This window comes from Egretta garzetta, unplaced genomic scaffold (assembly GCF_000687185.1).
Source record: "Egretta garzetta isolate BGI_Z169 unplaced genomic scaffold, ASM68718v1 scaffold70, whole genome shotgun sequence".
NCBI lineage: Eukaryota > Metazoa > Chordata > Aves > Pelecaniformes > Ardeidae > Egretta > Egretta garzetta.
In genome coordinates this window covers 1,185,792-1,210,159 of record NW_009258539.1, presented here as the reverse complement: position 1 = coordinate 1,210,159, position 24,368 = coordinate 1,185,792, and the positions used below count along the sequence as shown (strand labels likewise).

The 24,368-nt window shown below is 36.1% G+C and overlaps 1 protein-coding gene across 5 annotated transcripts in view; it reads left to right on the top strand.

The window, feature by feature from the left end:
- USP9X (ubiquitin specific peptidase 9 X-linked) overlaps positions 1 to 24,368 on the top strand; it is a 77,720-nt gene that overhangs the window by 38,925 nt on the left and 14,427 nt on the right. For 4 of the 5 annotated variants that reach the window (XM_009646346.2, XM_035901768.1, XM_035901751.1 and 1 more), the window contains 18 exons: positions 756 to 996; positions 1,205 to 1,354; positions 1,486 to 1,606; positions 2,068 to 2,198; positions 2,459 to 2,737; positions 4,308 to 4,433; positions 5,124 to 5,249; positions 8,400 to 8,566; positions 14,026 to 14,134; positions 14,740 to 14,886; positions 15,003 to 15,149; positions 15,933 to 16,155; positions 18,525 to 18,745; positions 19,141 to 19,331; positions 19,782 to 19,955; positions 22,102 to 22,243; positions 22,382 to 23,132; positions 23,652 to 23,775. In XM_009646346.2, the coding sequence (XP_009644641.1) occupies positions 756 to 996; positions 1,205 to 1,354; positions 1,486 to 1,606; positions 2,068 to 2,198; positions 2,459 to 2,737; positions 4,308 to 4,433; positions 5,124 to 5,249; positions 8,400 to 8,566; positions 14,026 to 14,134; positions 14,740 to 14,886; positions 15,003 to 15,149; positions 15,933 to 16,155; positions 18,525 to 18,745; positions 19,141 to 19,331; positions 19,782 to 19,955; positions 22,102 to 22,243; positions 22,382 to 23,132; positions 23,652 to 23,775 (3,570 nt within the window). The remainder of the gene's footprint in view (positions 1 to 755; positions 997 to 1,204; positions 1,355 to 1,485; positions 1,607 to 2,067; positions 2,199 to 2,458; positions 2,738 to 4,307; positions 4,434 to 5,123; positions 5,250 to 8,399; positions 8,567 to 14,025; positions 14,135 to 14,739; positions 14,887 to 15,002; positions 15,150 to 15,932; positions 16,156 to 18,524; positions 18,746 to 19,140; positions 19,332 to 19,781; positions 19,956 to 22,101; positions 22,244 to 22,381; positions 23,133 to 23,651; positions 23,776 to 24,368) is intronic. The other variant, XM_035901763.1, reaches the window with a different exon arrangement.

Genomic DNA, 24,368 nt, shown 5'->3' with positions numbered 1-24,368 from the left:
TTGATTGATTAGTCCTAAGTAAATTCTCTTTGTTGATTGCAGGTGCGTCTTTTTTATATGGGCTGCTTATTTGATTCAACTAACTTTTTCACACGTCTGGTTAGCATGGAGCTTTTATGAGGAATTTTTGCCTTCTTTTGTTGGATGGGGTTAGTTTGGGCTTATCTGGGCACATCTTCCCGAATGAGTTTTCTGCCATTGTGTGTGTGATCACTACTGGTCTGAAAATGTTTCTTCTGTTTTTGATGTCTTTGAATTTTTTAGAAGCATTTTGATTTTTAGAATTTGAATTCTAATATAAAACTTCTAACAGCTTTTGACAGAAGACATGAAGACTTGGTGACCTGATAGCTTTTTCTGATCTTGGTGTATTTAAAACTGAGTTGTTTTGCTAAAAGAGCACAACATAGTTGCCAGTCTGAGCTTTATTTGCACATTTTGATCAGGAAATTCCAAGCAAGAGAAAGGATCTAAAACTTCATAAGAGACTTTTTAAGATTCTGTCAGTGTTCCTAACCTGAGTGTAAAGTTGACCGTATGTTTAATGCATTTGTGCAGAGTGTGGCTTACTAAAAGTTTCTGTTTATCTTAATGTTCACATAATTGCTGGTGCCTTCACAAAATAATCTCGTGCTGGAGTATACCACCATACATAAATATTTGATGTTGAAATATCTGCAACACAAAGTACAGCAGGAAAAATAATTTATTTAATGAGGGCAAAAATAACTTTAATCTCATTTGTTTATTTTCAGAGCTTTCCGTGGTAAACATATCACACTGGTAGTTCGTTTTCCCAACCAAGGCCGACAGGTAGAAGACTTGGATATTTGGTCTCATACAAACGACACAATTGGCCAAGTACGGCGTTGTATTCTCAATCGTATTAAAGCCAATAGCGCGCACACAAAAGTAGAACTATTCATTGGTGGTGAGCTGGTGGACCCTGCAGATGATAGAAAATTAATTGGGCAGTTGAATCTCAAAGATAAAACGGTAAGTGTTGCAGGCTGATTATTTATGTCAGTTCACATGTCGCTTCCCTTTTCTAAATGCTTGAAAAATACCATGCATGGGATCACTTATTCTTGTGAAATAGTTCATTTCTCTTCCTTTTATTATGCCGTTAACATTGTATCAGATGCTTATTTAGTAAAGAATTTTCATTTTTGCATAGTATTAAAACTGTGATTGTGTTTTTCAGCTAATTACGGCTAAGCTTACACAGATAAATTCTAATATGCCCTCAAGTCCAGACAGTTCTTCTGATTCTTCAACTGGTTCTCCGGGCAACCATGGCAATCACTACAGCGATGGTCCAAATCCGGAAGTTGAAAGCTGTTTGCCTGGAGTGGTAAGCATATACTTAGATTCTGAAATGAAAAAAGCATTAAAAGCATTTTAAACTTTTAAGCGGTTTAAAAGCATTTTTCCCTATACTTTGTCTTTAATGATTTTTTATGGTTTTTATTTGCTTATTTTAAGATCATGTCACTGCATCCTCGATACATCTCTTTTCTTTGGCAAGTTGCAGACTTGGGCAGTAGCCTAAATATGCCACCTCTTAGAGATGGAGCACGTGTTCTTATGAAGCTCATGCCACCAGGTAAAACTTCATATTATCCTGTTTTATATTGTAATACCCTGTATAGTAATTTCTCACCTGTTAGTTAAAAATTAAGTTAGGGGAGTATTTTCTACCTTCTGGTAATTTACTGATACTGTAATTAGTGAGTGTTATCCTAATTAGGCTTGTATGTATTTCCCAAATAGTCCATCATATAAAGTTGCATAGATTGCAGTTGGTACTGGGGTTCGGTGCCACAGTGCAGTGAAAATGGGGAGAAGCGTTGTATTTTTGAAGTGGTTTTGTAGCACTACTTTAATAGGATCACTTTTGTCCTGACAGAAATAATCATTGCAGAACACTTCATAGTCTGCCAGTTAAATTTTTTGCAACTTTTCTGATACACTTAGATTTTTTTAAGATTTACAGTTGTAAATACTACTGGCTTGTTCTGGAGTAGTTGTGTTGTAAAATGTTCATAAGTTGTGTTTTTATTGCAGATAACACTACGGTTGAGAAACTAAGAGCTATTTGTTTAGATCATGCAAAACTTGGGGAAAGCAGCCTTAGTCCATCCCTTGATTCTCTATTCTTTGGTCCTTCTGCCTCACAAGTGCTGTATCTAACAGAGGTTTGTGATTCTTCACCTGTTGTTTAAAAATCTTCAACTCTCTCTCTGGCAGTCCTTTCTGTAACACTGTGGAAACCTAAGATCAAATTCTGGTTTGAAATTAACAGTTGAAAATACTTAACAATTTACTGGAATAAACTGGTGTATGGTCAATGCTGTCAAAGCATTGCTTAAGTAGTATTCCAGCATAGTCTCATGTTCAATCATCTGTACTCAAGCTAGTGCTTTTCTGTTAATTAACTCTGTATTTTGTTCTACAGGTAGTTTATGCCTTGCTAATGCCTGCCAGTGCACCTCTGGGAGAAGATGCCAGTGACTTCCAATACAACTTCCTAAAAAGTGGTGGTTTGCCTCTTGTATTGAGCATGCTGACTAGAAATAACTTCCTGCCAAATGCAGACATGGAAACTCGAAGGGGTGCCTACCTTAACGCTCTAAAAATAGCCAAATTATTGTTAACGGCAATTGGATATGGCCATGTTCGAGCTGTGGCAGAAGCTTGTCAGCCAGTTGTGGAAGGCACAAGTACAATTTCACCGGTAATATATATCTCCCTTGATGCAAATAGCAATGTACTCTGTTTTTTATATCGTCTGCAGCAATGTCTGTCTACTCTGACAATCTCTTTGAGTGAGTTGCATGTCAAGAACTCATGGTACTTTCAGATAATGTTGTCTGATATCAAACAAACCCTGTTTCTTTCTGACTGTAGAAAAGTTAGGTGTGAGAGCCACCTGCTCTATATATGATTTTCAGTGGTTTGCATGGTTGTCAATACAGGTAACTTTCCATTTTCAAGTACATCTTAATCCATAAATGCAAATTCTGATTCTTTTGAGCTGTTTAGTCTGAAGGATGTACCTCTGAATTTCTTGTATCTTCTATTTATGATTAAAGCATAAAACAACAGAACTGGCATTGAGTCATGCCAGCCCTTTTTCTACACAAAAATAAGTCCTTGGCTTGCTAGATTCCTAATTCTGTCCATTGCTTGTAGAAAATTACTGCAGAGAACAGCTAGGTACATTGCAAAGTTAAGTGTTGATAATTGAAAGGTGTCCTACCCTAAGATTTCTCAGAATTGGAAGGGGAAAGCATAACACAGGTGTTCTGAACTGTGATCTTGCATGTCTATAGTAGTAGATTTTGTGCGTGTTTAATATGACTGGTTAGTTTTTCTACATCTGGAAAAATACGTTATGGGTCAGGATTTTAATTCTGCACTCTTACAGTAGGTGTACAGCTTAGTGCCCAAAATTTAAAATTTGCTGCTGTCCTTCTTGGGCATTTTGTTTCCAAGTATTCCAGCTATTTTTTTTTTTTCTTTTGTGAAGTTCTGTCCTGAATAGTTGCTTGAGCTGTCAACCTATACTCAAGAATACACAGAGGGCCCCACTTCAGAGCACGTTATTCCAGAATATTTACTAAGTTCCATCTCTGAAGCAGAGAAATACATTCCCCTAAGTCTGAAAAAGAAATACCTGTTCTGGTTAGCTCCATCTGTTGGAAGTTAACAGATTCATTCTTTTTCAAGGAAATCAAAACCAATACAGAAAAGATAAAAACTTGTCTTGCTGCTGTTTCTGTTGTGAAAGTATGATAAAGAACAGGAGGTGTAATCTGGAACAGAATTCTTTTAATAGTGCTGTAACTCAAATGGATAAAATGTATTTAAGTATATTGAACACTGCAGCCGTGTTCTGTCTGGACACTATTAGCTAATCCAGATGGAAAGCCATTGTTGTAGCAAACCTGTTCTTTCCTACATCAATAGAAAGGGAAGGAGGCATTTTAATTCTGAATGTTCTGTTAACTTGAAACAGTCTGATCAATAAACAAACCCTCAAACATAAGTAGTTTTGAGCAAGTGCCTCTTAACTACTTGTACTCTATGATCGTGCACTGTAGCATACAGCGTCTTCAGATGTGATGGTATCTGTTTGAAAATGAGGGGGTTTCTTTTTCTTGGTGTTTGCAGTTTCTGTAAGCAGTTTTCCTTCCAAGATCTTACCTGCTTCTACCAAACCTTTCCAAGTAACTTGATACTTTCATATCTTCTTGCTTTCTTTTTTCCAAGTAAAAATAAGTATAAGAAATACTTTCTTCCAGATAAACCAGGCTACGCATGACCAGGCAGTGGTGCTACAAAATGCCCTACAAAACATTCCTAATCCAACTTCAGAATGCATGCTAAGAAATGTAGCAATACGTCTTGCACAGCAAATATCTGATGAGGTTAGTGAATTCCTTTCTGTATCACCTTTTTTTTCAGTAGCATTTTTTTTTTAATCCTTAAATTTATTGCTTTGTGAGACATTGATTTTCCTTCTAAATGCAGTGATAATGTTATGAAACATTTTAGGTCATGTTTATATGGTTCATAAGCTGTTAATTGAAAGTATTTAATTGTTTCTATATGCAATTACAAAATTCAGTGTCCAATAGCATAAAGAGGCATAGGTGAACTAGGCAGGTTCTGTACAAGCTTTGCTTTGTAATGGATTTTGAATATTGTTACACTTAGGTCAGACTTCAGAAACCTGATGTAATAGATTTAAAGAAGTTAATGGGTATTTTGAAAACATTTTTCCGATACATTATTCTTTTTTTAGTCTGGTAATTTATCAAAAATTTTCACTTTCTTGTAATTCCTGGTACTTGTAGCATTAAGATTTAGGATTCTGTAATATATCTGAAATACATGCTATTTTCTGTTAAAAAATGGCGTATTACATAAGTGAAGTACAAATGCTTTTCAAGATACAACGTCTTTTTACTCTATTTAAGGACAAATTCTTTGTTAAGTTTTAAATTTTTAAGTTTTAAACTTTCTATAAATACATTTGTGAGAATTTAGAATCCATTGTAATGTTATTTGCAACTGCATTTTCATGTTGCTTTGGTTTATTTCTCTTTTTTTTTCAGGCTTCAAAATACATCCCTGATATCTGTGTTATTAGGGCAGTACAAAAAATTGTTTGGGCATCAGGCTGTGGGTCAGTTCAGCTGGTTTTCAGCTCGAATGAGGAAATTAGTAAAATCTATGAAAAGGTAAGAATTCCTCAGCAATTTATTTTCTATATATAACGGTCCCTTTGTTTTATAAAAGGGACAGTGTCAACCAGGTCAGGCTTAGAGTGTGATAAGCTTTTAGGTAGTTATCTTGGTGATGATGTATTTTGGAATCTAGTCTGAGATGTCAGTTGCCATACCACAGTTCAATTTTCCATTCCAAATTACTTTTTTCAGTAGCTATTTAATTGTGACTTGCATCTGGTGTCAGTTAAAAAATGCAACAGTTCTGTAAGCTGCTGTAACATGTTTTCAGCCCAGTTAGATTCCATACCTAAATAAGAAATAAGCACTTCTTTGCAATGCTAATTTTTCTAGTCTTCAAATTTAAAAGGTCTGTTCTACAGAAGTTGATTTAAAGATTATGTGCAGTCTAGAATGAGAAACAAAAGCTAACTGATCTGAAGGTAGCACTGAAGCACTGGTAAAATGAAGTAATCGCTAATCCTATGTGGCTTTTTTCCTTTTATTATGTAGATATGCAAACTATATTAATGATTTCACATGTGGTTTACGCAAATTGTTTGGAGTTTGGGGTTATATATTAGCATGTTATCACACACCTGGTGTTCAATGAGTGTTGCTTACAGTTACAGGAAATAGTAATCTGTATTTTGAAAGTGATTTAACAAAAATTTTGCTCTGTAAATATCTTCCCTTGTTTGCCTTATAAAATCAAGTTTAGTACTCATCAATACTTGCCTGAGAATAGAAAAAGGAAAGCAATATACAGGGAAGTTTTATTCTTGGTGTATTAAGTTGTTTTGCTTAAATGATCCTTTAATAGGAAGAATATTTACTTCAGCAAAATGCAACGCCTTTCCATTTAGCTTATGTAGTGGTATAATGGCATCTGCTTCTATTGCTGTGAGAATTACTTCTTCATTAAGTAAGCTGGGATTTTTGTGGTTGCTTTGGGGGACAGGGTGTGATATAACTTGCATGTAAAATGTGGTTTAGTTAGCGTGACAGTTCAGGCACATGAAGATGTGCTCTTATATCTATGCATTTGATGTTTTAAGAGCAGTAGTGCACTAGAGAAAATACACCTAAAGGAAAATACGCCTAAATGTTCTTTTCTGACATTCTTCTGGGTGAAAATTGTACAGTTGAGGTCTGTAACAATATTTTCAAACAATTGAAGTTTTAAAATAGGTGAAATTTAAGCTGTGCATTATCAATCATCCTTCAAGGTTTGGAGTTTTTGAGGGGGGTTGGTTTTATTTTTATTGTCCGCTTATAGGGACATATGTAATAAACGGCAGCTGCATTTGGTTTATCCTAAGCAAAAGGGAAATAAAAATTGAAGGAAAAATTTGGAAACTTAAGAAGAGGAGGAAATTGCAGAAGTAATAAAAAGGGGGAATTAAGTACACTTTGTTAAAATAACATTAAAGGAAAGTATTGCAGAAGTAGAGGGATATGATGCAAGAAAAGAAACATTCTTAATTTAAGAGAATTGTGTTTGGTTATAGATGAGAGGAAGTAACTCCTATAGTAATTTTATAAAGATTGAATATACCGGTGACTGGCAAACACTGGGTTAGAGGAAAAAGTATTTCAAGGAAAATGCTTTCCATTTTCTAAGTTGACCACTAGACCTTAGCCTTTTGACTCATAGGTCCTAGCAGTATTTTACTAAGTATGTGGGGTAGAGATTAATCATAAAATGTTAGTTTAAGAACAAAAGCAGACTGATTTTTCTGGAGTCAGGAATGACATGTCAGGATTCCTAAAAACATCAAAGGCAACTGTGGTAAATTTTTTTTTTTTTTTTTTTAAGAGGCACTTCAGAGTTAGTCCCATCAAGTATGACTTCTGAAAGAATGTTCTGAGCGCTTTAAGAAGCTTCTAAACTTAACTGATTAATCCAATTGCACTTTTAAAGTCAAGATAAATTATTTGGAGAGCGTGACTTTTATTCTGTCTCCTGCCTCAAAAAATTCTGGTATCGGAGTCCTCCCAGTGGTTGAAGACAACTGTGTGCAACTTTCAGTGGTGTCAAACTGCCATTTCCCTATTAGCTCAGAGAAGGCCCATACCCATCTGAAGTACTGCAAGTGTGCTGCTTGTACAGACCTGTTGGCTCTTGGTGCCCCAGTATAGGGAAGAACTTCATTGAGTATAAAATGTACTTTGCCTTTCTAGCAGATCCCTACACCCATGCAGAAATAACTTTGTTTTCTAAACAGGGAAGGTGCAGTCCTGAACTTGTTGAAAGCATTCTGCTTTTACTGTCATGTCTTGAGATGTGTCAGAATTACCACATCCTCCCACTGCAATGGTAGTGACTGTCCCTGATTTTTAGCTGTTGTACAAAGGCAAAGTAGTGTTTGTTGCCAGACTGAGACATACTTTGTCCTCTTCCACTGTTTACAATTAGTTGTCTCTTCTACATTGTAATCCCTTCTTTCTGCCTACTTAGTCTTGATAACTTTTCCATATGTAAAACAGATACTTATTTTATGTTTCTGGTTAATGTTGCTAACCTGCAGCCATGATTACTGATGAATTAAGATTGAAACCTGCTCACATTCAGTTTCTTCAGAACTTCCTTGGTTCAGCTGTTTGGTGTTTCTGAAAAATAGTGAAGTGCTGAATAAATTCTAGCAGTATTAAGCTTTTGGTCAAATAAGTTGTGAGTATCAAAGCTTTGTAAAACTGGACTTCTTGATGATTTCTAGAGCACTACAGCCTTTCTACAACCTTTGTCTCTTCAAATAGTAACTGTTTCCAAAGCTTTAAAGTCCAGGGTTTGAGTAGTGAAGAAAAGTATCTTACTTAAAAATCAAAAACCCAAGCAAACAAAACCCAAGCACAAACCAACCAAAAAACCCAACAGTGCTAACTGATGTAACTTTTGCCTACAGGCATCCTATTTAACTTCTGGCTCCTTAAGTTTGTGCTTGGAATGCTCCTTTGAGAAGCACAGTACTAGAAGTTCAGGTCATCCCGCATAGTGCTTTGAATCACATCTGAGTGGAGTGCATAAAATACTTGGCACTGATAATCACTTAGTATACAAATTTGTGGTTTGTGTTTGTATACAGTGTATATACCTTGGGGCCAGTTGTGTTTCTCGGGATTTTTTTCTATACCCACTTTGTGCTCTCTTGTTTATTTTCACAGACAAATGCAGGAAATGAACCAGACATGGAAGATGAACAAGTTTGTTGTGAAGCATTGGAGGTGATGACCCTGTGTTTTGCTTTGATTCCAACGGCACTGGATGCACTCAGTAAAGAAAAGGCATGGCAGACGTTTATCATTGATTTGCTATTGCACTGTCACAGCAAGTAAGTTTTGGTGTTTGGGTTTTTTTTTATCACATATATTATTTTACAACTCAAAATTAGTATAAAGCCTAAATGAAGAGCAGTGACTTCTTACTTAAGTGATTTTTCTGCAGTTGTCTTAATTATTTTACAAAACAATAAATGCTGTAATTTGGATATGTATCCTAAAGTAGTAGCTGTACCAGTCCCATCTCCTTTGTACTCATAAGGAGGATATTGTCAAGCCAGCTGGATGCCTGATAATGTGCTACTGATGGCTTTAGAACAACTTACTTAGAATAAAATAATAGGTACTTCATGTTTTTCAGAAATTATGTTAATACTTGCTACATGAGAATTTTTAAGTGGCTTAGGTATAGAAGAACTTCCCTATACTTTTTCTGTAAGTAAAGATAAGATACAGTGCTAGCAATTTGAGGAGTGGGGGAAGTTAAGATTTAATCCTCTGGTTTTCTTGTATTGGAGTCGTAAACTTGGGACTTTTTGTGTGGTTCAGTTGCCCTGCAATCCTGCCGTAGAGTGCAGGGATCTCTTGTTATCTCCAGCCTATTCCTACAGTGCTCCTTACACAGCATCTGCACAGTACAGCATCTGTATGATGCATGTCTTAGGACTTTTAGCCCATTTGACATTGTGATGTGAAGTATTGGGGTGTGTATTTTTAGAAGCCATCCAGGTGGAAAGTTTTTTATGTTGTTATTAGACTTAAAGTTACCAGTGCTTTGAACTGTTACTAAAGATTTAATTCTAGTTTTGTAAGATACCCCTACTGTTGTTCCATTAATATTTTAACTTTGAGAAATGACAGAGACCAGAAATCAGTGAAGTTGTCTAAGCCTTTCAGTACATTTAAAATGGAGTCAGATTGTGACGCTCTGAGATGATTGGGGTCAGAATTTCAGCACCATGTTTTGGGTTTTTTTACTTTTCCAGATAAAAGAGTTTGAAAAGTTTTATGTTTGGGAATATTCACCATAATAAAAGGATCAATAGTATCATTAGAGTATCTCTTCACAGTGGACTACTTGCACATGTTGTTGAAACTGTGGAATGTTATTATCAGAATCCTACAAGCTTTATTAATTTGCAACCTGTGATACAGGACGTTGAATTTTCAGCATCACTGAAGCTTGTTATTATCACTTAAGATAGATAAGTTTAACAAAACATGCTGACAAATATGTGTTGTAATTTTACACGTTAAATGAAACAAGCTGTCTTTCACTATTTTTGGTAACTTTCAAGGCTGATGAGTAAGAAATCACTAAATTTTATTTTTAAAACTGTCAACAGTTGATATCAAGTTACTATTTTGACAGTAAGTGTATGTTGGCCACATGTCAGATTTAGAGTACCAGTACAGCTGAATAGCATGGGCAAGTGTTAGTGCTGCCACATCCTTTGATTTTTTTTTTTATTTTATTTTTTTTTAATTTGGGTCCAAAGATTTATCAGACTTGTGGCTATTTACATGATCTTAATTGTACATAAGTAAGTAATGGGTGATAATTTTTATAATAAAATTAACTGTAGTTACTTGACTTACTGGCACTGTACTTGGAATTTAAGTGACATTTATCAAGTGTTCACCAGCATTTGTTTATATTTCAGTTAGTGTTTGGTATCAACACTTTGCAGATAGAAGTCTTTGCATATTAAGTTCAGTGAGCAGTTCTCAGTTTTAGTTTATAAATAACAAGTGTGTTTGCACAAATAATAACTTTGGAGAACTTAAAGATTATTTTCTAATAGTGTCCAAATCTGTGTGATCTCCCTGCTTATTTATTGGCAATATTAGAGCATTAAAACTTCTCATTAAAACTGTCATGAAATGGTCTTAAAACCTTTCTTTAAACTTCACATATCACAAACTGAGATTCTTGTCACTCTATGTGGGCTGGAAAGCTGTCAGCACAGCTAGGTATCTCTCTTCTTTTGTTTTTATCTCTGCCATCATTTATCAGGTGTCAAGGTTAAAAGTTTCTTATTTGCTATTGCTTTCACTGGCTTGGATTAATGGGCCAGGATTTTGTCATCAAGAATAACTGAAAGAAGAAAATACTGGGATATTCTTTTGTTACTATGAATTTATTTTATGAACTTTCCCACTCTAAAAATGCTGTGCCCATAACACATTTTTTGCTGCAAGAACTCACAGAATAGCAGTGTTGATGTTTACTTTAAAGAAAAACAAACCACCAAAAAAACCCCACCAAAACCCATAGAATGAGTACATTTAACTGTTCATTGGTTACAAAAAATTACTAGTCTGCTTTGTTTTACATTTACAGCACAACGTAAAATATTAAAATAGTTGTTAACATGATAGCAATGTTCTGTTTCTACAAACAGAATAGTGCCGGTGACAGAGCTACACCAAAGGTGACTCGGTCCCATTTCAGTATTTGAAAACTGCAGATGCCCTTTGTGAGGATCTTTTTGTTCTGGCCATATTTCCCTAGGGAAGTGAACTATTGGTTCAAATTGGGAGCTTCTAAATTTGTAAGTCTTAGACAATTTAGTCTCTGAAGAGACTTTCTTTCCTAAAATACTGGAAGAAACTACATGTGTCCCCACGCTGGGACTTCTCTTTCCACGTGTTTTGTTGGCACGTCAGTCAGTGTCTGAACAGCAGTGACTTAGTTCCCCAGGTATGTTAGCTTTTAAGGGCTTCTCTTATTCAAGTGGACTGCTGCTCAGTTCCTTATCTCTGCTTTCTTTCTCCACCAGCATGGGAAATGAACTGAACTTGTTATATGGAAAAATGGTTCATACTGTTAGTACAAGAAGCTAACCATTGACCTCTTTTCTCTCATATGCTTGTAAAACTTCTGATACGTATGATAATCTCACTTAGAATGCAACTGTTCGTTATTGCGTGATGGATAGAATACCATAAACATGTGTAGGAACGGAAGACCGCTTTGAAAATGAGGACAGTGAAGTTGAACTAAGCTAAAAAAAAATTCATTTAATGTGGAAACAAATTTAGTGTTGCAGTGCAAAGAAAGTTTAGTAAATACCAGACAGAATTCTGAATATCCTTCCATTTTCAACTATTGTTCTCTAATCTCCTGTCCTCAATCAGAGAACAATGTGAGCAAAAATACGCATGTGAGAAAATGTTTCTGGTGCACCATAAAAGACAAGGAAGATGATCAAGTTCAGATCTCACACATACGATCATTCTGGAAAAGATCAGATGGATTGGTGGGATTTGTTTGTTTCTTTCAGAGTTTGAGATTTGTAAGGGAATTCTGCCATTTCCTTGCAGCATAACCATGCTACCTATAAATGGAGAAACAGAATGCAAAATGTTTAATATTAAATACTAGAGCAGTTCTTACTCTCCAAAGTAATTGATTTTATAGTGGTGACCCCTGAATACAAGACTGGCTTAGTCAACAGCCAGTAGCCAAACAGTTAGTCCTAAATGATCCTGGAACCCAGAATTATTCTGCCGATGGCTGCAAAGTGTTTGGTGGTCATACATACGTGGCCCAAATAAACAAAACTTCTTACTGCCTGTGTAAAGCAATGGCACTTATACCCATTGAAGAGGCTGACTTCTGTTAACTAAACAGAAATCTGTATCCTAGAGCTATCAGTAGGATGGGATTCAGGGTGCCTGCCTTGATGGAGGCATTTGGCCTCCAGCTGTTTCACCAGGTGAGTGTGAGTTCCTCATGCAACTTCTGTCCTATCTGCCAGCTCAATGCTGTTGTCATGGTGTCTAATGTGGCACTAGATGTCTGCGTTTAGGCAGCTGCATCCCTCCCATGGTTCCTTAAGAGCTCTTTGATTGTTACAGCCTCACAAAAATGTAATACTTGTGTTCAAATACTGCATGCTCCTTAGAGACATAACAGTGTGAAGTATGTTTCCTTAGTGACATTTCTCACTTCAGGAGAATACCACCTTCATCTATTTCATTCTGCTTTTAAGTGCATGAACCTGAGGAGTGTCTATGTGATGTGTCCCAAGCAGTTGAAGGGTTGCATTTTTAAAGAAATGTCTGTGAGAAGTTTTATGAAAATGTCAGCTCAGCAATCGGAGCCCATAAAATGTCAACTATTATTAAGAGCAAAACAAGCCCCCCTGCACCCCGCAGTCTTCTGCAACTCAAAGCAACGTAGTAGAACTTGCAAAGATCAGAGAAGGGTGACAAGGGAGATCAAAGCTCTGAATTACTTCCATCTGAGGAGCAGCTGAATAGCTTGGGGCACTTTGTATTGGAGAAGAGATAAATGGTGGGAGGAGAATACCGCAGAGACCTTTAAAATCAGAAGTAGCAAAGGGAGAATAAATAGAGAACAGTGTTTCTTTGTATAAGAACTTCTGGAGCATGACATTTAAGCAGTGTAAACCTTCAGTTTGGAAATAGTTTGAGGGGTTCTTTGATGAATTTGTCCAGTGAGGGCTATGAAATATGCTTTTGGTAGTCTTCTTGAACCAGCAATTGTTAGAAGCTGAGAGAACATTCTGGAGAAGTGTCACTGCGTGCTTCCCTTTTTTTGTGCACTTTCCTAGGTGTATACCAGAAACGGAATGCTCGGCTAGGTGCATCTTTCCTCTGAACTCATGGTCGTTCTTGCATATCTTCTGAAGCACAGTTAACAGCACACGAAAGAACTCTGAAGGAAATAGGATTCTTTTGTGTGCTTTCCACAGCGATCTCATGGGCAGAAGACAATGAGAGCCACACCAAAAAGACACTGTTAAAATTCAGTTTCTTATACGTTGAGATACTTCCGTAAAGCACAACGTTCATTTGTATTCTCTCCCCACCCAAGCAGAGTAGTTTCTAACAGTTTTTACAAGCTACAATGCTCAGACAATTAATCTTACAACTTTAAAGAACAGGGTTTGCCTTTTTTTCTTTTCCTTAAGCTTATCCATTCCCACATTATTCCAGTGGCTAGATACAGTTCTTAAATAAAAAATTTCCTTTAACTCTAGCCACTTGTATTTTCAGGGGGATTTTTTTTCTCATTTCTTACTGATGATAAATTTTGATCACTTCGTAGATGCCCAGCAAACTGCTGTAGTGATACATAAGAGCACTTTTACTAGGATAGTTTTATCTTTTATTTCAGGCACAACTGGTGCTTGATTAGAAAAACCCAAAAATTTACTTACAGTTGCAAATTGCGTGTTGTGTTATGCAATATTTGCTGGCAGTTGCAAAGGTCTTGTGGTTAGGTGCTGGTAAGTTTCTTTTTCTTGTACCTTTCAATACTTGTTTTGTGGAACAGGTTTTGTAATAGTATTTCATGTGTCTAAAATTTCACTGCAAGGAGAAACAATATGATGAGTAGCGAATAATTAAAGTATCTCCATTTCTTACGTTATGTGCCATTTTAGAAAATGGCATTAAGCAGATAAGCACAAATTGTGTTTTAAAATGTCCTGTTTGGATAGGGAGATTGTATTTAATGCTTCTATTAAATGATTTCCAGAACTGTTCGTCAGATGGCACAGGAGCAATTCTTTTTAATGGCTACCAGGTGTTGCATGGGACAGAGACCTCTCCTTTTCTTCATTACTCTGCTGTTTACTGTTCTAGGGGTAAGTTTTTAGAGGTAAAGGCTTCAGTACAATGTGAATTTCTGTAAAAATTTCTGTAAAAACTAATAAGACAAAATGTTTGCAAGAAAAGGCATGATAAATTGCTGTTAGCAACAGTCACTAAAATACAGATTCCTTTTGACCTATGGGCAAGCACCACAGTTGATTTCCATTTGAGTTAGATGAGGGGAAAAGAACTTTTTTGCATTTTCTGATAAGAATGTGAACAATAAAGTTCAATATATGCATTTGATCTTCAGTGAATGCTAACCTTCAAATAAAAATCATGAGCAGATAGATACCTACAGTTATTGCCTTCTCTTGCTGGGCCTGCTAGGGCTTTTCAATTCTGCATGCTCATGGCTCTCTTGAACATTTCGTCACTTCATTGTTTGTTTCCCATTCAGGTATAGAAACTGCTACTCAAATAGTCCAGAAGTTATTCATTAAAGGCTAAATACAGCTGTAAACTTGTAAAAGGTTAAAAATTATCTTACACTTCTTTTCTTTTATATTTACTGCTAGTTTTAGGGAAAATATGTTAGTGTTGCACTATAAGTGGAAGCATGTATGAATTCTGTATCACTTGTTTTTGGGTTTTGTAGAGTACTGCAAGAGAGAGAGCTAAGCATTCTGGAGACTACTTCACTCTCTTAAGACATCTTCTTAACTATGCTTACAACAGTAATATCAATGTACCCAATGCTGAAGTTCTTCTCAATAATGAAATTGACTGGCTTAAGAGGATTAGGGTAAGTTTTAGGGTCAATTTATTTCTGATAATCAGCTTTTTGCTGCTTTGTTGTAAAGTATTAAGCTTGGTAAATGTATGTTATTTAGAGTACCCTAACTGTCTCTCAAATGGCAGGATGAAGTAAAAAGAACAGGGGAAACAGGTGTTGAAGAAACTATCTTAGAGGGTCACCTTGGAGTAACAAAAGAGTTGTTAGCATTCCAGACACCTGAGAAGAAATACCATATTGGTTGTGAAAAAGGAGGTGCTAATCTCATTAAAGTAAGTTAAAGATTTTTGATCTATGGAGTTGGGGGGGGGGGGGTGTGTTTACTCTAAATAGGTAAAAAGAAGCTTCATATCTTGTGGTCTGTAACCATAAAAGTTCAATTTAACTGTTTAACAAGGGCTTCTAATTGGAGTTTAATATTTTCTTTAAAAAGAATTTTTTTTAAAAATTACACATTTCACTCATAAGGTGCTTAATATGCTTATTCTTTGGAACCACTGCGTATGGAGTTGCTGTAACCTTGTGAGCTGTTATTCCAAGACTTGGCAAACATCACACAAGGATAGTGAGCTAGGATAGTCCTGTACAGGACTGCTTTCTTTCATTATCCCTGTATTGTCTTTTCTCCACATGTTTTAATTAGTGCTATTAAAGTTTATGGCAGGTTTGAACAAATGTATGACATCTGAGCTTCTTTTTAATCAGACGTGTTTTCTTTGTACCTCTGATATTACACAGCAGCAATGTTGCGTTTTTCAGCACTAATTGATAAAAGAGCTTTGTAGATAATACTAGTTTGGCAAAAGAAAATTTTTACCAATCAAGAAGAATACGGATTTATTTTTAACTTGCAGTGGGGGAGTGGGTTTGCAGGGAACCAATTTAGAATGGAGTTATTCTGCTCTAAATTTAAAAGCTTGTTATGGTGTTGGTCTTAATTTTAACTCTTGTTTTTAAGTACTACTCTGGTTCTCAGACATTAATTTATATAATAACTCTTATTCTATTATAGTGTGCATTTCTATGGTAACAGGTGATTTATTTTCTTTTTTCAGGAGTTGATAGATGATTTCATCTTTCCAGCATCCAATGTTTATCTACAATACATGAGAAATGGAGAATTGCCTGCTGAGCAGGCCATACCAGTCTGTAGTTCACCAGCTACTATTAATGCTGGCTTTGAGCTACTAGTTGCACTAGCAGTTGGATGTGTCCGAAATCTCAAACAGATAGTAGACACCTTGACTGAAATGTATTACATAGGTACAGCAATCACTAGTATGTAATACTTTTAATTATCTATTTTCTACTTTTTGATGTATATATTATGTATAGGTTTCGTTTATATTATCAGCTGAACTAGATGCTGAGGTTTTTAGTTTGTGGTTGGTTTGTGGCTGCTTTTAATGTTGCAAAATCAGGCAGTCAAAATCTAGAAAAAGTTTGTCAGTGTAGCCTTTATCTGTTCTTCTTTATGCAGTAAATGTACTGACTTGCATTACATGGTTGCATCCAAGTTCCAGCCCCAGTCACTTACACAGTCTGACCCTTCCTACCCTGAGCTCTGGCTACTCCCCTTCATTCCTACCAGCTCCCAGGAACGTCATTCTGTCTGTATCTTCTACTTTTGTCTCATCGTTTCAGGCTCTGCCTAGCCAATCCCAGAACCTCACCAGGTATCTTCAGCTTAGTTTTAGTGCCAGTCTCTTGGTTGCTCACCTAGTTTGTCATCATTGTCCACACACAGACAGAGGTCCACTGTCCTGTTTCCCTTTTTAGTTCTGTACTTATTCTCTGCTTGTCATAATCCTTTCTCAAATGTTTGTTCTCTCAGTTTTGGCCTTGTCTCAGCACAGCTCTGCTCTTAAAAGAACTTTCTCCTTCTTACTGGAGAAAGATTATAGCAATTGTCGTCTGTACAAAAACTTGAAAACGTTAGTGTTTCAAAAGCCAATAGTCAAATGAAATTTGGGCTGATTTTCACAAGGATGGCAAAAGGCTCTTACTGAACACAGATTTTGTTGTCAATAAAAAGCACGTAAGACTTCCTTAAAAACAAACAAATGAGCATATTTTCTGCATCCCTAAAGGGGATAGTTAAACCATTTTGGCTGAAATTTTAACGGGGAAGAAGGGGGGAGGAACAAAAAAAAACCAAAAACAACCCAACAAAAAAACCCCAAACAACCAAACCAAAACCCAAACCAAGTAAACCCAAGCTCATATGGGAAGAAGGGCTGGGAGAGTTGGGGTTGTTCAGCCTGGAGAAGAGGTCTCCAGGGAGTCCTTACTGCAGCCTTTCACTGCTTAAAGGGGCTTATAAGAAAGGTGGAGAGAGACTTTTTGTCAGGGCCTGTAGTGACAGGACAAGGGGCAATGATTTTAAACTGAAAGAGGGTAGATTTAGATTGGTTGTAAGGAAGAAATTCTTTATGATAAGGGTGGTGAGACACTGGAACAGGTTGCCCAGAGAAGTTGTGGATGCCCCGCTGTTGGGAGTGTTCAAGGCTAGGTTGGATGGGGCTTTGAGCAACCTGGTCTAGTGAAAGATGTCCCCATGGCAGGGGTTTGGACTAGATAATCTTTAAAGGTCCCTTCCAGCCCAAACCATTCTGTGATTTAACAGAATGTTTAAACTATTAGAATTTAGCAAAACTATAAGCAACTAGAAACAGTATCCCATAGTGGGAATTGTCTACTACCTCTCACAATGGAAGTGCTACTTGCCCAGTTGGTGGTATCAGTGAGTCATTTGAGGTTTTTCAGTCTCTTCCTGCTTGGTTCCATCTCAAATGAACAAATGAAAAGGGCAGCTTTATGGTTTTCCTCCTGCCTCATCCTTTTTTCTTCACCCTTTTCTGTTGGGAAATAGTGTATTTCTTACCACCTCACAATTAAAAGGATTTTATGCCATTTCTGTCCACACAAATAGTTGGTTAGCATGATAGAACACCAGATCTCCATGGTATGTCAGACAGAAGAGGGAACACATGTACGAACTGTGCATGCTGTGTGTTTCATATACCAAGTAAAGCTTGCTTGTAAACTTGCATGCTCTTTCTTTAACATCAGAATTTTTTGTGTTAAAACCACAGAACAACAGGTTAACGTAGGAAACCTGTAAATGTACTCTGAAGAGATATGAGAGGTCTGAGGGAGACTCGGGAGAAAAAAATCTTACCACAAGTCGTATAGATAGCATTGTCTAAAACTGTTTCCCATCCTGGCAAGGAAAAGTGAGGCACAAGTGAATACTGTAATTTTAAAAGGATTATAAAGTTGTGAAAGGCTTATAAATTGGCTTTATATTCTAGATTGATTCAGCTGAATTCTTCAGCTAAGAATCTTGCTGGTATTGAGGGAAGACTCTGTTTGATACATAAATAGACTGAATTTTTGTCTGGTCACCTTTTTACTTATGCAATAGAAGAAAATGGTGTAATGTTAAGATTACAGATAGAACTATTGTTCATAGAAGTTGTGTTAATTTTGACAATTAAGTTTTCTGGTGGAACATTTAGTTTATTGAATGGCAGTGTGATACAGACTAATACTAATTTTATGCAGCTGCCCTTTGTACTGCATTGATGGTCTAATTCTTTTATAACAAAATAGTTTCCTAATCACGTTCTGCTACTTTCTTTTAGCTTGTGAAGCGCTTACAGAATGGGAGTATCTACCACCTGTTGGGCCTCGACCGCCAAAGGGATTTGTAGGACTAAAAAATGCTGGTGCCACTTGTTACATGAATTCTGTCATTCAGCAGCTGTACATGATTCCAGCCATCAGGAATGGGATCCTTGCAATTGAAGGCACAGGCAGTGATGTAGATGATGACATGTCTGGGGATGAAAAGCAGGACAATGAGGTAAATTTAATTACATACAACTTGCTTATCTTCAAAATAGAATTATTTTTAATAAAAAGGTTATAACAGATTTAAGTTGCTAATCACTTTGCTTTCCACTGCTAGCAGTGGGGACAATAGCTTATTAGTTCTTACTTGAATAGGCTCGCTGCTGGAGAAGCAGTTTAAAAGATCCAAGTAGCAGGGTTTGTAGACTTCCTCCTTACGGATTTGTACTTGAAAGCACCATACATCTCTTCTGCCACCAGAACTCCGTTAATGCATACAAAGACATTATTTGTTTCTTCAGATGAGAATATGAAACACCTTCAATTGTTAGATGAAACAAGGGATACAACTAGCTATGAGAGAGCTACATATCAAAGTTAACTTCCCAATTTTCTTCTGCTTTTCAGAGCAACGTTGACCCACGAGATGATGTGTTTGGTTATCCACATCAGTATGAAGACAAACCAGCACTGAGTAAAACAGAAGATAGAAAAGAGTACAATATTGGAGTTCTGAGGCATCTCCAAGTAATTTTTGGTCATTTAGCAGCTTCCAGGCTACAGTACTATGTACCAAGAGGGTTTTGGAAACAATTTAGGTAAATAGAAAATTTAGTATTGTTGTCTGTTCACTGGACCACTGAAATGCAACAAACATAATTGTAGTAGAAGAAATGATAGTGATGTTAAGTGTAAATTAGCAGAACTTGTGCAGCATTGTATCTGCTATCCTACCTGTTCACCATTCTGTAGAAGTCTGTTAATAAACTAAAGTTTAGAGCAAGATGGTTATTTTGAATTCTAGCAGTTCTTGACCTTGGTATTGAGACTTGGAATTAGGTATGGAGTTAAAACACAAAAGCTTGTTTTTACTTACCAGTGAGTAAGTATCAGGGACAGAGTAACAGTTGGTATACTACACCACAAACCAATAAATAGTTTTGCCCAGTAAGAAGGAGAGATTAATCGCTTGAATAGTATTTTTTAGGAGAGAAATTATTGGAGAACAAAACAAAAAATATTTCACAAGAATGTGTTTTTGTTTTCAGACTTTGGGGTGAACCTGTAAATCTACGTGAACAACATGATGCTTTAGAATTTTTTAATTCCTTGGTGGACAGTTTAGATGAAGCTTTAAAAGCTTTGGGCCATCCAGCAATGTTAAGTAAAGTTTTAGGAGGGTCCTTTGCTGATCAGAAGATTTGTCAAGGATGCCCACATCGGTAAGTGTTTAAGATCCTCCTTTCTTAGAGAAAAACAACCTTTGTTTGTATCCTTATAAAAGTGACTAGACAGTCCAGAGCATGTTTTTGTGTGGTTTTCTTTGTTTGGTTTTTTAAAGCTAATAGAATTTGCTAAGTTGTTTTTTTTTTCCTACAGGCTTACCATTAATTTATCTTCCAAGTACTTTATTATTATTGCTTCTACTTAATAGATTGATGTGAAGCATTGTGTATTGGTCAGGGGAGGAAAAGATACAGCTTTTTTGTGTTAGAAGTGAAAACAACTTAGGGACCAACTGCAATGTATAAAATTTTAAGACAACAGCTGTTGCTGTCTTCCATAGTGTGTGGATAGAGCTGACCCAAGCATGAGTCTTTATTTCCAATGAGTAAAAACTCTGTTCATACTCACTGTGTAAGCTGTAATTAAGGAGAACAGTGTAGAAAGTTTGTCATTATTTAAGATTTCTGCTGTATTTTTAATTAACTTAAAATGTGAATACTGAAATTCAGCTCTATGTGTAAAAAAACCACCCATACCAAATCAGACTGAAAGTCTGTAGCCCACTATCTTAATGATGGTGGTCAATGATAAATGCTTAGTGAAGGAATAGGATTAGGTATTGTAATTCTCTAGTTGTGCTTCTCTAGACTTTTTCTTCTGTATCCCTTTTGAGGTGGATGATTAGAATTACGTGCAAGATTCAAGATGGCCTAATGATGGGCTTGTTCTTTTTCAACAGTTGGCTGTTTTTATTATTGTGTTAAATTTTGTATCACTAACAGTTGGCCTTCTTATCATTCACTACATCTTTCAGATCATGTATGATTCTTAAACAATATAGATCTCGTTGCACATTAACATTGCAAATTCTCTTTATTGTGAAAGTTGACCATTTACTGTTATCCTTCAGTCAGCAATCAAAATACAGGAAAAAACACTGATACAAACTCATTTTATTGTAGTAATCTTTCAACTTCAGTTGAGCTCATGTGTGAATTAGAAGAACTTAAGTGGAACATCTTAAGTTTCATGGGTTAAAATGTATGACTAGAAGTAAGTTGAAATATTCTAAGATAAAATGAAAGCACTGGTTTTATTTTACATGCAATGGGTAATTAAATGGAAGATACAGATGTGAAGCAACGTGAGTTACTATTCATTTCTGATATTATGTACTATCATGAAGTATGACCTGTCTTTTTGGAGCTCTACTGGATTTGCATAATTGTACTTCTTAATAAAACTGTTACCCTGATTGTAGTTTAGGGAGGAGAAAACTATTGGTTTGGGGTATGACAGATTAACAGCCTTTCTGAATTTGTAAGTTACTTAATAGATGAATGAATATTAATGTTTTGGTTGAAGTGTTTCTAAATATTAATTTACTCACTGTTATAAGAACCTTTGTATGCTTTATTGCATATCAGAGAAACAAGCCCTGCGGGGTTATGTTGGAATAGATGCAACTTTTAAAATTTATTCATCACTTCTTTATCTTTAAAAAAAAAAAAAAGTTGTTTACAAGATGTGTTAACTGGTTAACTCACAAGCATTGCAGGTTCATTGCTAGGAATTTGTTTGAAGGTCATATCAGAACACAGTAAGTCAAAGCCAGTCATAAATATGCAAAGTGATTTTATGAAGACAGCTGTTCAGGTTTTTTCAGATAGAAAAATAAAAATACTTTTTTTTAAGCTGTTGTCTTTAGGTATGGTACAATATTTGTGTTCATCCGTCTAATTGCTGACAGTAAAGGTCAGCAATGGAAAAAGTACTATACTTTGCTATCTGTGCTTCTCTACTAGCTTCAGTTAGCCAAGAGTCTGTCATGCTCCTTTAGCTGCTTTAAAAAGATGTTCTAGAACATTCAACTTCCATGATCTTTTCAGTAAACTTGAAACATACAGGTCTATGGTCTTCATAGAATAACTATAGCTAGTGCACATACTGTAATATAATTGTAGGAAGACTACAATAAAAAAGAGTTCAGTTCTTTTTTTACTGCTTAACTCCTTTTGCCAGAAAGGCCTTTTGACATCAAATGCTGAATAAGACTTTTGCAGTAAGGTGCTCTGTAGTACCTGTAAAACAAAAATTGAACATGTTCCTGCCTTTCTCTTACATCTCTCTGTTTATTGGTAGGTACGAATGCGAGGAATCCTTCACAACTCTGAATGTAGATATAAGAAATCACCAAAACCTTCTTGATTCTTTGGAACAGTATGTCAAAGGAGATTTATTGGAAGGCGCAAATGCATATCATTGTGAAAAATGCAACAAAAAGGTAATGATTCCTTATATATTATATTTGTCTATGATTACGAAAAAACATTATCCTTTAATTACTGGATTCGGCTGTTGGTAAGAGTATATGAATGGAAACTTAAGAGCTGATAACTCTCATGTTCATGTCCTTTTTTAGGTTGATACAGTGAAACGCTTGTTGATTAAGAAGTTGCCTCCAGTTCTTGCAATCCAGTTGAAACGATTTGATTATGACTGGGAAAGGGAATGTGCAATCAAGTTCAATGATTATTTTGAATTTCCACGAGAGCTGGACATGGAGCCTTACACGGTGGCAGGTGTAGCTAAATTGGAAGGAGATGATGTAAATCCTGAAAATCAGATAATACAAAATGAACAGTCAGAAAATGAACACTCTGGGAGCACAAAATACAGGCTTGTTGGTGTGCTTGTACACAGTGGTCAGGCCAGTGGTGGACATTATTACTCTTATATTATCCAGAGGAATGGTGGTGATGGTGAGAAAAATCGGTGGTATAAATTTGATGATGGAGATGTGACAGAGTGTAAAATGGACGATGATGAAGAAATGAAAAACCAGTGTTTTGGTGGAGAATACATGGGAGAAGTGTTCGATCATATGATGAAGCGTATGTCCTACAGACGCCAGAAGAGATGGTGGAATGCTTATATTCTTTTTTATGAACGTATGGACACAATAGACAAAGACAATGAACTAATAAAATATATTTCAGAACTCGCTGTCACCACTAAACCCCATCAGATTAAAATGCCATCAGCCATTGAACGAAGTGTACGGAAGCAGAATGTGCAGTTCATGCATAACCGTATGCAGTACAGCCTAGAATATTTCCAGTTCATAAAGAAGTTGCTTACTTGTAATAGTGTCTACTTAAATCCTCCTCCAGGTTAGTATGTTAGTGCAATAACTACGGATTAATTTCTTGCAAGAAGAATTTTGATTTGTGTGGTCAAGAATTTGTCCAGCTAGTGAAAATTTTGTGCATGCTCCTTTGAATACTGTCTTTTTGGACTTCTGCAGTTAAACGTCTGTTGTTGAGTTGTTCATCAGAACATGACAGAATATTTAGCAAAAATTACTTAGATGATAAACTATCAACTATTACTCAGCTTATGTACTAAGTCATGTTAAAATGTTTGTGGGCTGTTCTGCTGAAGACAGTTCTCAAATGTGAGATGCTGAATTTCTAGAAATCAGACGTAGGTTAGCCTCCAGGTACTTGGTACTGTCTTAAAGCTTACATTTTCTAAATGATATGTTATAGAAGCTAGTGACTGTTTTGATCAAGTTTCCTGTAAAAATTGGAACACAATGTCAGACAAAATAGTAATCTGGAATCAATTATATTACTAAAAGTAAATTGCTTTTACTTTGTCTACATGTGAGTATTTTCCTTTTTCTTTAGGACAAGATCATCTGTTGCCTGAAGCAGAAGAAATAACTATGATTAGTATTCAGCTTGCTGCTAGATTTCTCTTCACCACAGGATTTCATACAAAGAAAATAGTCCGTGGCCCTGCTAGTGATTGGTATCTGGTCTTTTAAAAACATTACAGTTTCAGAAGTCTGATGTCTGTTAAAAGATCCAAGTTTTATACATATGACAATACAAGGTGTTAGTGGTCTGTCCCATTTTCGCCCCTCCCCCAAATACATGGTTAAGGCACACGTGAAAAGGGTGGGAAATTTGAACAGAAAATACTGGGAACAAACTGAGCCTCAAAATAAGCTGCTTAGCTGAACAGCTTCAAAATTCATTTTCAAACAGAGCTTAAATCTACCTTTTGTCTGTCTTTTAAAAAGAATAAAGGAGTAGAATTTATTGCTAGCACAAAACTAATAGGTTTTGTATCCTGACTTTAATTCAGACTGGTTTGTTCATGCTTTGAGTAGTTTTAAATGAAGGTCTCTTCATACTGTTTTTGCAGCTTATATTTGTATTCTATTTCTGAAACGTATATAATCTGTTAGAGTCTGTTAGCTGAGCGCTTTATGTACCTTGCTACAGAGCCTGTAATTCAAATCTGTAGTATAACAAACAGTATGATCTTACTCAAAGCACCACAGCATTTTAGTCTTTAAGCTAGGTTATTCTGTGTTGGGGAGAGGAGTGTGGGCTACT